This window comes from Gymnoscopelus braueri (assembly GCF_963280865.1).
Source record: "Gymnoscopelus braueri genome assembly, chromosome: 11".
NCBI classification, from domain to species: Eukaryota; Metazoa; Chordata; class Actinopteri; order Myctophiformes; family Myctophidae; genus Gymnoscopelus; species Gymnoscopelus braueri.
Genome location: NC_137613.1, coordinates 99,623 through 117,194, shown reverse-complemented (window position 1 = coordinate 117,194; position 17,572 = coordinate 99,623). Strand labels below are relative to the sequence as shown.

The window sequence follows — 17,572 nt, the reverse complement described above, 5'->3', positions numbered from 1 at the left end:
TAAATAACAAATTAACTTCAAACTAAGAAAATCAATTGAAGTTAAAAGTAACAAGTTTCACAGACACTTACAGTGGTCATCTGAAATCTAATGCCACCTCCCCCCCCCAGGTGATGGATGGTACGGTCCTGGTGCACCAGGAGGTGATGGAGGGCCAGGTGGAGGCCGGACAGGAGCACACGGTCATCCAGATAGACCCCGCCCCCATGGGAGGAGGAGGAGGAGGAGGAGGAGGAGGAGGAGGAGGGGTGGAGGAGGAGATGGTGCTCCACCAGGTAGGGATGGACCATAAGCGTTATTAAGCTACTAATATAGACTGAAGTAATTAAAGCAGAGAGAGAGAGAGAGAGAGAGAGAGAGAGAGAGAGAGAGAGAGAGAGAGAGAGAGAGAGAGAGAGAGAGAGAGAGAGAGAGAGAGAGAGAGAGAGAGAGAGAGAGAGAGAGAGAGAGAGAGAGAGAGAGAGAGAGAGAGAGAGAGAGAGAGAGAGCTTGTAGATCTGCTATTTTCATAATATTTATCTCTGGAGCCAGTCAAACAAAATGGTGGTCCCCAGTTCAAATATGATTATTTTGGGGGGTCACAGCCTGAAAAGGTTGAGAGACAGACAGACAGACAGACAGACAGACAGAGAGGAGAGGAAGACGAAGAGAGGGCTAGCTTGTAGATCTGCTATTTTCACAATATTTATCTGTGGAACCAGTCAAACCAAATGGTGGTCCCCAGTTCAAATATGATTATTTTGGGGGGTCACGCCCTGGCATCCCTTATTTTTATTTATTTATTTTCACAAATTGTCATAAATGGCATAAAAGAAAAAAAAAAGCTGATCTACAAGCTCAGTAAAAGCTTGTAGATCTGCTATTTGTCGCTATGAATACAGGTGTGGCTTGAGATTTTGACTTGTGTGGGCAAAAAGTTAGAAAAGGAAGCTCTCGATGAATGTATTGATGTTGCACAATGAACTTCGAATTATTATTTATTATTATTTGGAGAAAAAAATATTTAGAAAAAAAAAATACAGTGAAAAATGTTGTTTGAAATGAGCTGAAATAAGCTTGCACTTTGGAAACAGTGATAAATGTACAATCAAAGGCAGTTTTTTTTAATTTATTTTTATAAACAAGTATTGTTTACATGACTGATGTCAATGAAGGCGCAAAATAAATGTCAAACAAATTTTTATGCCTCTAAAGTGTGTGTCTTACTAAAACGCTCATAACTCTGATTCTAAACAAAAAGGTCTGTTTTTGGTGAAAACCAAGCTGTATTCAGTGGCGTAACGGAGGGGCAGCAAGGGATGCGGCCACCAGCAGGGGGGGCCCCGCATCCGCTGATACAAATATTTTTACAGCAAAAAAAAAGAAAAAAGTTGATTTATATTGGTCAAATAGAACCGAATTAGACCCGAATTAGACCCGAAATTTTTCGCACGGTTGCGCAGGTTGTGCACGCATGCACGCGTGCATGTACGTGGACCTCACGTGAAACTCCCGCGGGGAGGCCCCGCGATTCTGCGTTACGCCACTGGCTGTATTCAACTACCTCTAGCTAAAAAACGGAACATGCTATCAACTCACTTTATCAACTCATTCTAAGCTTTGTTTTGAGATATTCCATGTGTTCATAGTCATAGCACAAAATATTCTGTGAGTCCTCAAAGATGAGTCAGAATGGTCAAAATGTCTGGCAGTGGGGAAGCCTGTTCTAGAAAACCCTATGGCAGTCAATGTGTTAAGTGTCCCCCCATTTGAGAACAATGCACTCTGGGATAGGGTTTACCTGGACCCCTCAGACCCCCACCTTTCAGTAATGCATGATGGGATAGGTGTTAAAATGTCACATATCAGAGAAATGTCCTTTTCAGTCCAGTTTTCTCAGCTCGCTGTATCTCTGCAAGACATCCCTCTATAAGCCATATCCTCAAAACTGGAGGGTCAAACTGCACAACCAATATGTCAGTTTGTAGCTATGAATCCGCAATGACAGTCTCTATGTGTAATATGTATATAATATGTATTTTCACATCCTTTACCACCAGGACGGGGTGGAGATGACCGTGGTGGCAGAGGCTTCGGCCGGAGGAGGTCCTGGGGAGGAGGTGCATGAGGGCCAGGAGGATCAGGAGGAGGAGGCACACGGCCAGGAGGTGCAGGAGGAGCAGATGCACACGGAGGAGGAGGTCCAGGGACTGACGCTGGACGCCAGTGGACAGCTGTCCAGCGTTCAGATTGTTGTGATGGAGGAGAGTTCTCAGAGAGAAGGAGACGATGGAGGAGAAGAAGACAACAGATCTTAGTGATGGAGGAGAGTTCTTAGAGAGAAGAAGACAATGGAGGAGAAGAAGACAACAGATCTTAGTGATGGAGGAGAGTTCTTAGAGAGAAGAAGACAATGGAGGAGAAGAAGACAACAGATCTTAGTGATGGAGGAGAGTTCTTAGAGAGAAGAAGACAACAAGGTCAAATGACATTAAAGGAATACTTCAATAGAAACGATAGAAAAGACTTTGTTTCTATCGTTTACCTGGTGATGTCTTTGAGACACAGAGATTAAGATATTCCTTAACGGTGAATGAAGAATCCAGAAAATGAAGAAAAAAACTTGATGAATGGAATTTAACAGCAAAACAATATAAAAAATACAAAACTCAGCTCATGTAGGTCTTCAAAGTGTTTTCTTTCTGTAATCCGTTGAAGAAGTAAATATAAACCTTTAGACGCACACGCCTGGGCACTGGCGTGCATGTGGATGACCTCCGGTTGAACCCCAGGGTCACGCCCATGAGCCATTTAGCTCGGAAGTGTTTTACACGTTTATTCTTGGTGATATTTTGGAAACGTTTTCCACGATTCAGAAGAGAATCTGAATCGTATGTTTTGGACTTTATGGACAGAGTTTTGATATTGTTTTGGTCTCTGATTAATTCCATTCATCACGTTTGTTCTTCATTTTTGGATTCTTCATTTACTTCATTGTTTTACAAAGGAAAATTCTCAACCCACAACGATCTGAAACCATGGATACACAACAATACACAACGATCTGTAACCATGGATACACAACAATACACAACGATCTATAACCATGGATACACAACAATACACAACGATCTATAACCATGGATACACAACAATACACAACGATCTGTAACCATGGATACACAACAATACACAACGATCTGTAACCATGGATACACAACAATACACAACGATCTGTAACCATGGATACACAACAATACACAACGATCTGTAACCATGGATACACAACAATACACAACGATCTGTAACCATGGATACACAACAATACACAACGATCTGTAACCATGGACACACAACAATACACAACGATCTGTAACCATGGACACACAACAATACACAACGATCTGTAACCATGGATACACAACGATCTGTAACCATGGATACACAACAATACACAACGATCTGTAACCAGGGATACACAACAATACACAACGATCTGTAACCATGGATACACAACAATACGCATCGATCTGTAACCATGGATACAACAACCCTCAACCATCAGTCTCACAAGACTTAAAGTTGCCATGTTTTTCTTTTTGCAGGGATGTGTGTTTTTCTTTTTGCAGGGATGTGTGTTTTTCTTTTTGCAGGGATGTGTGTTTGATTCCCATTTAGTCGCTGTGTTTATTAATAACAAAGAGACATAAATGTGACCAAAATTTGACTGGGAGACAGTCATCTAGCATTTTTTCATTTTCATTTTTTCCATGTCATATGAAAGCAGGGAATCATAGCAAAAATAATGATATATTGGTTAATAAGATTGAGTGAATAGTTTTGAAACTACAGCTTATAGAACTAAAGTCAAGTTAAAACTCTTAAGTAGAGAAAACACCACTTGAATTAGAGGTTGCTAGCCATAACCTTATATATTAGCTACATGGTTATGCATTTATTTCATATTTACATGTCAATTTAAGCTCTGACATTTATGTCATACATACTCTAGTATGTGAAGAGTCTAACTGGGCTATTAACTCATTTATCTCATTTGTCTCCCAGACAAAAACAGTCACAAATGTTTATATTAGTTTAGTCATAAGTTTTAGTAACTCTTTCAACTAAAGTCTCACAGATACATCGTCACATGAAGGTTCTTTCTTTTTGCTAATAATAATAATGATATTTATTATTCTTGTTGCTCTGTCAAATTGCCCAAACCACGTTCTCCTTGGGTTAGTAACCCTAAACCACGTTCTCCTTGGGTTAGTAAACCTACACCACGTTCTCCTTGGGTTAGTAACCCTAAACCACGTTCTCCTTGGGTTAGTAACCCTACACCACGTTCTCCTTGGTCCCGGCTCCCCCAGTAGCAAATGAAACATTTAGGATCTGAATGAGGACATTTAGCTAGATGTTACAAAACCATCATGATAGTGGATAGTGGACCATCATCATAGTGGATCCTCCAGATGACCCGTGGATCCTCCAGATGACCCATGGATCCTCCAGATGACCCGTGGACCCAGTGTTGACCTGACTCTCTAGAGGTCAGGAGGATGAACTGTATACAGAGCATAGCAGCAGCAGACATTGTGTGGTTCCACAGATAGAAAGCCCATTCATTTTTCCCATAGAGATTTCAGAAAATATTTATATTAATTATTTTCATCCTGAAACCTGGTGAATCATCATAAAACATTAGAATCTGTGTCAAAACATATTTGAATATTTCATTATATTTACTATATTTAGTAATTACCCGTTTTGTTGCGGTTTTCAAATTTGTTTTGATAGTAAATTGATAAAAAGTGTGTGAAGTATTCCTTTAAACCCTCTATACTTAGTAAAACAGACCTGAGTTTTGACTCTTTTTTTCCCTCTACACCAAATCTCACCGATCTACAAGCTCACAAAGCTTGTGGATCTGATGTTATCTTGGTCCAGAATAGGAATGCTAGGGTTCTAGTGGTTACTCTATGCTAGGGATGCTAGTGGATGCTAGGGTTCTAGTGGTTACTCTATGCTAGGGATGCTAGTGGATGCTAGGGTTGTAGTGGATACTCTATGCTAGTGGATGCTAGGGTTCTAGTGGTTACTCTATGCTAGTGGATGCTAGTGGATGCTAGGGTTGTAGTGGATACTCTATGCTAGGGATGCTAGTGGATGCTAGGGTTGTAGTGGATACTCTATGCTAGGGATGCTAGTGGATGCTATGGTTGTAGTGGATAATCTATGCTAGTGGATGCTAGGGTTCTAGTGGTTACTCTATGCTAGGGATGCTAGTGGATGCTAGGGTTGTAGTGGATACTCTATGCTAGGGCTGCTAGTGGATGCTAGGGTTATAGTGGATACTCTATGCTAGGGATGCTAGTGGATGCTAGGGTACTAGTGGATACTCTATGCTAGTGGATGCTAGTGGATGCTAGGGTGGTAGTGGTTACTCTATGCTAGGGATTCTAGTGGATGCTAGGGTTGTAGTGGATACTCTATGCTAGTGGATGCTAGTGGATGCTAGGGTTCTAGTGGTGACTCTATGCTAGTGGATGCTAGGGTTCTAGTGGTTACTCTATGTTAGGGCTGCTAGTGGATGCTAGGGTTCTAGTGGTTACGTTACTCTATGCTAGGGATGCTAGTGGATGCTAGGGTTCTAGTGGTTACTCTATGCTAGGGCTGCTAGTGGATGCTAGGGTTCTAGTGGTTACTCTATGCTAGGGCTGCTAGTGGATGCTAGCGTTCTAGTGGTTACTCTATGCTAGGGATGCTAGTGGATGCTAGGGTTATAGTGGATACTCTATGCTAGGGATGCTAGTGGATGCTAGGGTTCTAGTGGTTACTCTATGCTAGGGCTGCTAGTGGATGCTAGGGTTCTAGTGGTTACTCTATGCTAGGGATGCTAGTGGATGCTAGGGTTGTAGTGGATACTCTATGCTAGGGCTGCTAGTGGATGCTAGGGTTGTAGTGGATACTCTATGCTAGGGCTGCTAGTGGATGCTAGGGTTGTAGTGGATACTCTATGCTAGGGCTGCTAGTGGATGCTAGGGTTTTAGTGGATACTCTATGCTAGTGGATGCTAGGGTTCTAGTGGTTACTCTATGCTAGGGCTGCTAGTGGATGCTAGGGTTCTAGTGGTTACTCTATGCTAGGGCTGCTAGTGGATGCTAGGGTTCTAGTGGATACTCAATGCTTGGGATGCTAGTGGATGCTAGGGTTCTAGTGGTTACTCTATGCTAGGGCTGCTAGTGGATGCTAGGGTTCTAGTGGATACTCAATGCTTGGGATGCTAGTGGATGCTAGGGTTCTAGTGGTTACTCTATGCTAGGGCTGCTAGTGGATGCTAGCGTTCTAGTGGTTACTCTATGCTAGGGATGCTAGTGGATGCTAGGGTTATAGTGGATACTCTATGCTAGGGATGCTAGTGGATGCTAGGGTTCTAGTGGTTACTCTATGCTAGGGCTGCTAGTGGATGCTAGGGTTCTAGTGGTTACTCTATGCTAGGGATGCTAGTGGATGCTAGGGTTGTAGTGGATACTCTATGCTAGGGCTGCTAGTGGATGCTAGGGTTGTAGTGGATACTCTATGCTAGGGCTGCTAGTGGATGCTAGGGTTGTAGTGGATACTCTATGCTAGGGCTGCTAGTGGATGCTAGGGTTTTAGTGGATACTCTATGCTAGTGGATGCTAGGGTTCTAGTGGTTACTCTATGCTTGGGCTGCTAGTGGATGCTAGGGTTCTAGTGGATACTCTATGCTAGTGGATGCTAGGGATGTAGTGGTTACTCTATGCTAGGGCTGCTAGTGGATGCTAGGGTTCTAGTGGTTACTCTATGCTAGTTGATGCTAGGGTTCTAGTGAATGATTGAATGAATCTTTATTTGTCACTCTCTCCATGTACTTACATACATACAGACAATGAAATATCGTTCCCCCTCAGTCACTAGCAGTGTAACTAACATAAAACATCAAGCCTATCTAAAAACATAAAAGACCCAGACTAAAAACAGCATACAACCATAAAAACAGCATAAACAAACATTTAAAAAACCCAATATGTATTGACGTGCAATTAATCTAAAAAGAAGCTACCAACACAGCACGTCAGTAGGTAAGGTAGGTAAAGTGAAAAGGAAGGAAGCAAGCACTCAAGACGAGTTTTCGAAGTACCAAAGTACAGGGTGCACGGCTCAGGCAGATAAAGTTCATAGAAAGGAATGCCAGCACTCACTTAAGTCCATTTAGGCTCTTATTTATTTAGGTCATAGCTCCCCAGCAAACTTCAGCGTATAATGACATCACACTGTTTTTGTGTCACTTATAAAGGGACCTTGGTGCAACGCACAGAGCGGTCCGGGTAACAACAAAATAAGACAAGTAAGACAGTCATTTTTTAACACAAAGGGTCACCATAAAACAGAAAATAAGTATATAGAAAAAAATAATTTTTAAAGAAAATTATTATTACCTAGAACACAATTTTTTAGCAGTAAAGCGGCAGTTTTACAACCTTAGTCTGTGCGAGTCCCTCAGTACTCCTTCATAAGGACAAATTCAGATTTCATTCAAGACTTGCATATTTATAAAAAATGTAAAACAAATTTTTTAAATACCGAAGTATACACAATGTCACTTGAAAAAGAGGCATTAATCATTCATTGTCACATCATCAATTCATTGCTCTACAAAATAAACTTATTTCACTCTCAAGTGGTATGCTCTGTCTGTTTTACACACAATAAATACTATAAGAAACAACCTAATAAAAGTTCTTCATTTAGACCTTTAGGGTGTTCTGTTTGGAGAGAGTGTATCCACCATGCCTCTCGTTGCAATAGAAGTTTTTCACGATCCCCACCTCTTTTTAAGGGCAATATTGCCTCAATACCCTGAAACCTTAAAGCACAGACTTCATGTCACCACATACAGACTCTTACATTTTATAATTTTATTTATCCTCATTTTACAGCTCAACGCACATTATTTGCAAAATATAGGCTTTGCTGCCCTCTTGCGGTGACAAAAGACAATTGCAGAATACATAAACATGTCCAGTGATTTACTTGTAGAACTCGTCATATTTATATTATAATATTATAACTATAATATTATAATATTATAATATTATAGTTATGATATTATAATATTATAATATTATAACTATAATATTATAATATAACTATAATATTATAATATAACTATAATATTATAATATTATAATATTATAATATTATAACTATAATATTATAATATTATAATATTATAACTATAATATTATAATATAACTATAATATTATAATATTATAACTATAATATTATAATATAACTATAATATTATAATATTATAATATTATAACTATAATATTATAATATTTTAACTACGAAACATACTGGTTCATCATTATGGAACGTATAATAATATTTAAACTCAACATGTGTCAATATTTTATAATCTGTTAAATCATCATTATAGATTAGATTAACAGTTGAATAATATTTAAACTGATGTTATATAATCTGTTAAATCATCAGCTATTTTAAAATAGGCGATATACAAGCTATTTTTAAAAGAAATGTTGGAGAAAAACAAATTCAAATCTGGAATGAAACATTTGCCAACACAAATCATGTATGGGGGTCCCTGGCATGACATATTTTCAGATGGGGGTCCGTGGCCAAATACATATCCATTTGAGGGTCCTTGACATGAAAATATTTGAGAACCTCTACTCTTAAAACAACATTAGACAATGACGATTGACTGACCTAGCTGGCCCTATAGTAGCTTATCTTGGGCTTGTTTTTATAGACCTTGTTTCTCTCGCACAATCTGGCAACGCTGGGTTCAAGTGTATATGACCTTTTCAGGCAGTGAAGCAGAAGGGCTGAAACAAACAAAAACAAACATGCTTCACCCTGACTCTGTTTGAACCAGAATGGAACAGAGCCTTCATTGGTGTCATTGGTAACACCTGTGAAGGGAGGCCCACTTTCTTCCCAACATGGCCGCTAAACTGATGAACAAAATATCAATGCATATAAATGTATAAATCCCATGTGAACCACAGTGTGAGATAAGGCACCTGATTCGGATGCTATCAATGCATTGAATGGGACATTATCACCTTTTATTAGACCATTGAATGGGCGAAGTAGGCGACATACTGACCTACCCGCGATTTATCAGATCATTCATTTGGTGTTATCAAGACATACTGACCTACCAACGGAGATGACTTAAATAGTTCAGTTTCGGTTTTGGTTTTGGTTTCGGACCATGACGGAGGCGCGCAGTCTCAGGCGAACTGTCACCCCGTGAAGGACCACGAGGGAGCTAAAGCGACCGAGTTGCCGTCCTGAACGGTGTGACGTTCGCCTGAGCCCAATCAGCGCCGTTGGAGTTATGTACCGATAGGCACAGAATGGTAAATCGTGTTGTAGGGACTGCTCCGCCTCCAAGTAGGTCAGTAGCTCCTGATTACGCCCCATGAATGGTCTGACAAATCGCGGGTAGGTCCGTATATCGCCTACTCGTCGCCTACTCGCCCATTCAATGGTCTGATAAAACGTGATAATCTCCCATTCAATGCATTGATAGCATTCGAAGCCGGTCGATAAGGAAACGCTTTGGATGAAACAACATGAGCCTGGCAGGTAAGCTAGAGCTGCTGCTGCTCATGTGTATATGAAATATGAACTCTTTCCCAGACGAAGTCACTTCTATTTAACTTCCCTAAATACATTGTAAAATATAGAGGGTTAGGGTCCTTGGAGCTTTCGGGAGAGACGTACGCCAAGCAATAAGACATTAAAGAATGAGACGCCCTTGCCATCTTTTTTAAGGCAATAAAAAGCAGCTAAACAGAGAGGAGAGGAGAAGCTCTGGCCTGACACGTAAAATAGGGCCCACTGTATCTTAGATTTACATTATGTAGGGTAATATGACATAAATGTAAGGTGTATATACCGTATAAAGTAACAATGTAATTCAGGGTGCCATGGATGAAAATGTTATTTACAGGGGTTGCCCTGAGGAAAGAAAGTTTGAGCCACTTCTATATACATTATACTGTACTAGACCATACCCGGTGAAGTGCGCAGGCAATAGTAGTTGCAAACGTGGGGTTATTACACGTCCTGTCGCGCGTCCTCCCCGCGTGTCCAGTCCCGTCCCGTCAGTGTCCCGAGTGTTCTGTGTGTGCAACAGTGTAACGCAGTGGGGCTGTAGATGCGACGCATGCGCAGTTTGAGCAGCCAGCATAAGCATGGCGACATTCTTTGACATAAAAATGTGAATAAACAGCTGAGATTTAGTGATATGGGATTCGCAGTCACATGCACATGGTAATGGTCAATGGCTGTGCGCAATTTGAGATGAATAGCTCCAGGCACTGAGGAGAACCGGGCAGAAACATTGTTGACATAAAAATGCGAATAAACAGCTGAGATTTAGTGATATCGAAAAACGGGCTTCGCAGTCCGATTCACATCGTAATGGTGAATGGCTGTGCGCAATTTGAGATCAATAGCTCCAGGCACTGAAGAGAACCGGGCAGAAAAATGTTTGGGCTCAGAGGTTTGGGCTCACAGGTTTGGGCTCACAGGTTTGGGCTCAGAGGTTTGGTCTCAGAGGGAGGTTTGTGGAATTATTGGAAGATATATATATATATATATATATATATATATATATATATATATATACATACATACATACATACATACATATATACACACGCACACACAAACACACACACACGCAATATATATATATATATATATATATATATATATATATATATATATATATATATATTCTGTCATTCATTGTACTTATATTAGAATGAATTGATTACTACAGCAAAATAATTATACAACACTGTTATTACAACTTGTACAACTATTATTTCAACTTAACAACAACAATACAATTATGTGCATGCAGATATGCACTTAAAGGGTGCTCTCCACCTGTTTAGAAGCAGATCGCCCACCCCAGATCATTCGTTGTGATCTGGGGCGACCGTGTTTAGGGGCGAGACAATTAGGCGCAGATTGCTCACCCCAGACCGTTCGGTGCGATCCGGGGCGACCGTGTTTAGGGGCGAGATAATGAAACGGCCGTATCGTTAGCTTGTACAGATTTTCGGACACTCGACATGGTGCAATGGCTAGATGAGATTAACTTTTGTGTCTCTGGTGGAGAGATTTACTTAAACGCGACGTGCTACCACCTTTGCACGAAAGGATTGCAGTGCATGTCATGCACACACTCTCACACACACACACACACACACACACACACACACACACACACACACACACACACACACACACACACACACACAGCACGGAGAAGATCAATAGCACACACACACACACAACGGTACATCTAACACACACACGCGCAGGACCCGTTGTGAGCGCTCACACACACACACACACACACACACACACACACACACACACACGGTACATCCCGGCCAGAGCTGTCCCCCATCGCGAACACACATACGCGGCCGTCGCACGAACACAAATAATGTACATTTTGACACGTGCCTCCCGAACGTTGCATGCGCACGTGCGTGTCCGCGCATACACGGCCGCGGAGGCGAGTGTTCGCTCAACAGTGTAAAGCAGTGGGGCTGTAGATGCGAGCATGCGACATTCTTTGAGATAAAAATGCAAATAAACAGCTGAGATTTAGTGATATCGAAAAACGGGCTTCACAGTTCCATGCACATGGTAATGGTCAATGGCTGTGCGCAATTTGAGAGCAATAGCTCCAGGCACTGAGAAGAAACGGGCAGAATTTTCTTTGACATAAAAATGCGAATAAATAGCTGAGATTTAGTGATATCGAAAAACGGTCTTCGCAGTCCGACGTGCATCGTAATGGTGAATGGCTGTGCGCAATTTGAGATCAATAGCTCCAGGCACTGAGGAGAACCGGGCAGAAAAATGTTTGGGCTCAGAGGTTTGGCTTCACAGGTTTGGTCTCAGAGGTTTGTGGAATTATAGGATGATAGGATGATGGAGATGACTGACCTCAGTTGTTGGGCAGCAGTTATCTGGTGTGTGTGACATCAGACCGTAGTGTGTACACCTTTAAGACACATGCATGATGTCACTGCTGTACACCTTTAAGACACATGCATGATGTCACTGCTGTACACCTTTAAGACACATGCATGATGTCACTGCTGTACACCTTTAAGACACATGCATGATGTCACTGCTGTACACCTTTAAGACACATGCATGATGTCACTGCTGTACACCTTTAAGACACATGCATGATGTCACTGCTGTGCATGATGTCACTGCTGTACACCTTTAAGACACATGCATGATGTCACTGCTGTATACCTTTAAGACACATGCATGATGTCACTGCTGTACAAGACACATGCATGATGTCACTGCTGTGCATGATGTCACTGCTGTACACCTTTAAGACACATGCATGATGTCACTGCTGTACACCTTTTATGGTGCGTTCACACGGGCAGATTAAAAGATACAAAGCTACAAAAATTCACTGCATCTTTGTCGCTGTGTCGCTTTGCATCTTATTGCTCAACACGTCGGTGACGTCATCATGCGCGCATCCGCGGTGACGTGTGTTTGAGCGACGGAACAGAGAAAAACAACAATGTGTTGGCGCGACTTCTGGAGAAACAAACAAACATGGAGAATGAAAGTAAATTGAGAGCTCTTGTGGAGCTAGGCATTATTTATATGCATTGGAAGAAGTTTCGCAAGACAAGGAAAAGACGTCGCGAGTTCTGGGTCCATCCAATCTTGTACAGACGCCAACAACAAGGCGAATACCACCATCTCGTGCAGGAAATGCGACTGTATGAACCCAGGTTCAAACGCTATTTTAGGCTAAACGTTAGCCAGTTTGACCATGTACTGTCCATAGTAGGGCCCCGAATTGCCAAGGAAGACACTACAATGCGCGAGGCCATATCTCCAGGTCAACGACTTGCCATTTGCCTTCGGTGAGTTTATTGTTCATTATTAATGAATAATTCATTATCTACTTGTCCTTGAACCAAATCTACCACTGTTGCAGGCAGCGACGGGTAGCTTCTTCTGTTTGTTTATGCAGCTACCAGTAGTCAGTGGTGTAAACTAAGTACATTTACTCAAGTACTGTACTCAAGTACAATTTTGAGGTATTTTTTTTACTTACCAGGGGTCTTCAACAGGGGGTCCGAGACCCCTAGGGGGTCCTCAGAGCTACTACAGGGGGCCCGCCAAATCTTTGTGTGATAGGATCATGTTTTGTACACTAACCACTTGAACCCTAGCATCCCTATTCTGAGTGGAACAATAGAGGTTTGCTGTAGAGGGGGGAAAAAGAGCAGACAAAGTATTGATGGTTCAAGTGGTTAAATGTCTGAAAATACACATTAATCCAATACACACTGATGACAGTGCTGTCAAAGTCTATGAAACTATGAAATCTATGAACATTTTTAATCTGCAACACAATTTGATACAATATGATGTAGGGGTCCTTGGCCTGAAAATGTTGAAGACCCCTGTGAGAGTATTTCCAATTGTTTATACTTTTACTTCTACTCCACTACATTATTTTAGCCCTATTTTATACCTACACTATTTGAAAATGGGCTATTTTCAAACATTTTTGTACTTTTACTTTTGATACTTTAAGTACATTTTGATACCAATACTTGTTTTGTACTTTTACTCAAGTACATTTTGAATTCTGGACTTTTACTTGTAATCATTTTTACCCCCTAAAATGTAGGTTGGTAAAAATAATGTGTTTTTTTTTTTAAATCACTGGATATAATGTAAAGTATACATGATTTAAAATGCATGGTAACATTATCAGACCAAAATGTACCCTTCAACTTCTTGTTTACGCCCAAAATAAAGGATATCCACAGTTTGTAGCAATATTAGGCCATACTGGCCATTTTTTTTCAAAATGTATTTGACCCTCATTTATCAAATAAATGCAAATATAACATAAATAAAAAAATGGTGCCCATAGTTCTCAGGTGCCCACTATTCTAGTTACCCAAGTAGTTGTAGTTGATTTAGCTCTAGACTAGAGCATGGGTCTTCAACAGGGGGTCCTCAAAGTTGGATGTGAAACGTACAATTTCCCATTAAAATGTTATGTTCTCAATTTAATTTCATTGTGTTTTTCTCAAATCTTATTCATATTATAGATTCCTTGCAACGGGTGATTCATATCGGCTTATTGCAGACAACTACAGAGTTGGAATCTCCACTGTGTCTGGCGTTATCACTGAGGTGGCAAGGGAAATATGGAACGCCCTGGTAGATGAGTACATGCCTGTACCATCTCAGGAAGACTGGAGGACCATCGCTGCAGGTTTCAGGGACCGGTGGAACTTCCCCAACTGTGTTGGAGCCATTGACGGGAAGCACGTGGTTATAGAGGCCCCCCTCAACTCTGGATCCATGTACTTTAATTACAAGGGAACGTACTCGATTGTTCTCTTAGCAGTTGTGGATGCCAGGTGTGTAATGTAGTTAATGATGTGCACTGTATATGTTGGAGTTCAGTATAAACACCTCAGAATAATACATAACCACTGTCTAATAACTCTCTCCCTCTATGCCAGTTGCTGCTTTAGGGTCGTTGATGTTGGAGCTTACGGGGGAAGCCCGGATGGGGGAACCTTGGCCAACTCTGCCTTCGGCACAGCCCTCAGTAGAGGGACCCTCAACCTCCCAGAGGACACTCCACTGCCAGGAGGGGAACACAGAGGACCGCAGCCTCCTGTGTTCATTGGAGATGAGGCCTTTCCCCTGCGCACAAACCTGATGCGGCCCTATTCTGGCAAAAACCTCCCCAAAGAGGAGAGGATTCACAACTACCGTTTGTAACGTGCCAGGTTTGTTGTGATAATTCAGCACATACCTCTATGCCATTTAATTATTTATGATTTATCATCTATTTTCAACCCTCAATATACTAACTATCTTCAATAGAAATATCCTCCAAACATGTATTTTCCCCTACAACACAAAATATCAGAGTATCCACTCCCAGACCATTTCAAATAGTACTTCCAGCCAAATTCCAGTTTTCATCCGTATCTAACAGGCAAGCAAACCAACTACATGTCCCACTATGTAAGACCACCTGGGCGCAGTTCTCTATCAAATTAGTAGAGGCCGTAGGAGGGGTCCACCTGCATCTTCCTAGTCTTTTTTTTTCTTGCCTGGATTTGTGGCATCCATATTAGTCTTTTGATGATCCCAAGAAAGAAAATGGTCCAAAATGTGTTTTTGTCTTTTCGGCTCAGTATGTACTTTTATATCATTGCTCTCGGGCAGAAACAAGCTATCTCCATTTCTATATTTTTTCCCCCCAGGAAAGAAGTAGTATATTACGCATATGATATATTCTGTTGTGCAAATCAAATAAATCAAAATCTACTATCCAGTATGGAACACAGTATGAGTGGCTAGGGTTTCCAAGTTCAAACTAACTTTTTAATATGCTTTAAGTTCTGTTCATCAGAATAGATACATGTCTGTTTTTAAAGTAGTTTTAAAATGACCACGCTTCACTCTGCATCTAATCTCATCTTGTTTCCTTTTCCCATACATCAGGATGGTGGTGGAAAACTCTTTTGGCATCCTCGCTTCCCAGTGGCGCATGTATGGTGGGCATTGGTGGTATCAGCCCAGAGAACACAGAGGCATGTGTGAAGGCCACGTGCATTCTTCACAACTATCTGCAGAGGACTTCAAGGGATCCACCTGGTCCACATCACCCCGACAGAGAGGATCCTCCAGCAGGGCTCTTTGACGTCCAGAGGATGGGGAGCAATAACGCCTCTCGGAGGGCGATGGCTGTGAGGGACACCTTTGCTGCTTACTTTTCTGCAGAGGGAGCAGTGCCCTGGCAAGATGGGGCAATAAACTGAGAACATTTACTGTATATCGTCCAGGACGAACCAGCATTGATGAATTGACTTTGGTAGGCTGCCTGGGAGAGGAGATTCACAGAGGTTAAATTAATATTGATCTCCCAAGTGGGTAAACATTATAACAATGTGATATAAGTCTGTTTGAGTTTTAAAATGGATCATTTAAATGTATGTTTATTTTTAGGGTATCTATCACCCATTAAATGAATGGAGTTTTGATTCATTCTTTGTTTGGTGGGTTTGTAAATCTTTTTGGGCAGGTGGTGCAAAATTCCGGTGGAGTTTTTTTTGCATACTCTCAGTCTATAGTTAAATGAACACTCAGGATTTTAACCGTGATACCCCAGCACAGTTACCAAAGTCTGGGCAGATACCAAGACATGGAAAGGAATCATCTCCATGAGGCCTAAACAGACCCTTGTCATATCCTTCCAGCATTAGGCCTTCATGACCGGTTAGACAATGTTTCCAGTGAGCATTAGGCCTTCATGTCCGGTTAGACGATGTTTCCAGCGTTCAAGCATTTTATTAATGTTCCTCACAGACCTCACTCCCAGTTCAGATGCTAGAGCAGCTGCAGCAGCAGCCTGTGTGGAATCTATCAAATACTAAGTAATCCTGTGTATTTCTTTATTCAAAGTTTTACCAGTGGTTAATAAGAGTTTTCACATAACTCACAAAGTATAATTTGTAGACTAGCTGGAATTTGGGTCTGAAATTGGATTGAACCCAAGATCTGGGCTAAGCCTAGCCTGCTACTACCAGGCTTCACCGGGCCAGCAGTAGCCTGCTACAGGGCTCTACCAGGCCTACCGGGCTCCATCAGGCCAGCAGTAGCCTGCTACCGGGCTCCACCAGGCCTACCGGGCTCCACCAGGCCTACAGGGCTCCACCAGGCCTACAGGGCACCACCAGGCCTACAGGGCACCACCAGGCCTACCAGGCTCCACCAGGCCTACAGGGCTCCACCAGGCCTACAGGGCTCCACCAGGCCTACAGGGCACCACCAGGCCTACCAGGCTCCACCAGGCCTACCGGGCTCCACCAGGCCTACCGGGCTCCACCAGGCCTACCGGGCTCCACCAGGCCTACCGGGCTCCACCAGGCCTACAGGGCTCCACCAGGCCTACAGGGCACCACCAGGCCTACAGGGCACCACCAGGCCTACCAGGCTCCACCAGGTCTACAGGGCTCCACCAGGCCTACAGGGCACCACCAGGCCTACAGGGCTCCACCAGGCCTACAGGGCACCACCAGGCCTACAGGGCACCACCAGGCCTACCAGGCTCCACCAGGCCTACAGGGCTCCACCAGGCCTACAGGGCTCCCCCAGGCCTACAGGGCACCACCAGGCCTACAGGGCTCCACCAGGCCTACAGGGCACCACCAGGCCTACCAGGCTCCACCAGGCCTACCAGGCTCCACCAGGCCTACAGGGCTCCACCAGGCCTACAGGGCACCACCAGGCCTACCAGGCTCCACCAGGCGTACCGGGCTCCACCAGGCCTACCGGGCTCCACCAGGCCTACCGGGCTCCACCAGGCCTACCGGGCTCCACCAGGCCTACCGGGCTCCACCAGGCCTACAGGGCTCCACCAGGCCTACAGGGCTCCACCAGGCCTACAGGGCACCACCAGGCCTACAGGGCACC

At 42.7% G+C, this 17,572-nt stretch overlaps 2 protein-coding genes across 8 annotated transcripts in view; both read left to right on the top strand.

Moving 5' to 3' along the window:
* gmeb1 (glucocorticoid modulatory element binding protein 1) overlaps positions 1-4,027 on the top strand; it is a 56,507-nt gene extending 52,480 nt beyond the window's left edge. For 3 of the 7 annotated variants that reach the window (XM_080441921.1, XM_080441916.1, XM_080441917.1), the window contains exons 12-13: positions 111-275; positions 2,040-4,027. In XM_080441921.1, the coding sequence (XP_080298047.1) occupies positions 111-275; positions 2,040-2,297 (423 nt within the window). In that variant the 3' untranslated portion in view covers positions 2,298-4,027. The remainder of the gene's footprint in view (positions 1-110; positions 276-2,039) is intronic. The other 4 variants (XM_080441919.1, XR_013934005.1, XM_080441918.1 and 1 more) reach the window with 4 other exon arrangements.
* An 8,640-nt stretch (positions 4,028-12,667) lies between these two features.
* LOC308095412 (uncharacterized protein) lies at positions 12,668-15,641 on the top strand. The gene is made up of 4 exons (XM_080442468.1): positions 12,668-12,978; positions 14,185-14,499; positions 14,605-14,877; positions 15,602-15,641. The coding sequence occupies exons 1-3, from the start codon at positions 12,713-12,715 to the stop codon at positions 14,867-14,869; spliced, it is 846 nt and encodes a 281-aa protein (XP_080298594.1). The 5' UTR covers positions 12,668-12,712; the 3' UTR covers positions 14,870-14,877; positions 15,602-15,641.
* The last annotated feature ends 1,931 nt before the right edge of the window (positions 15,642-17,572 follow it).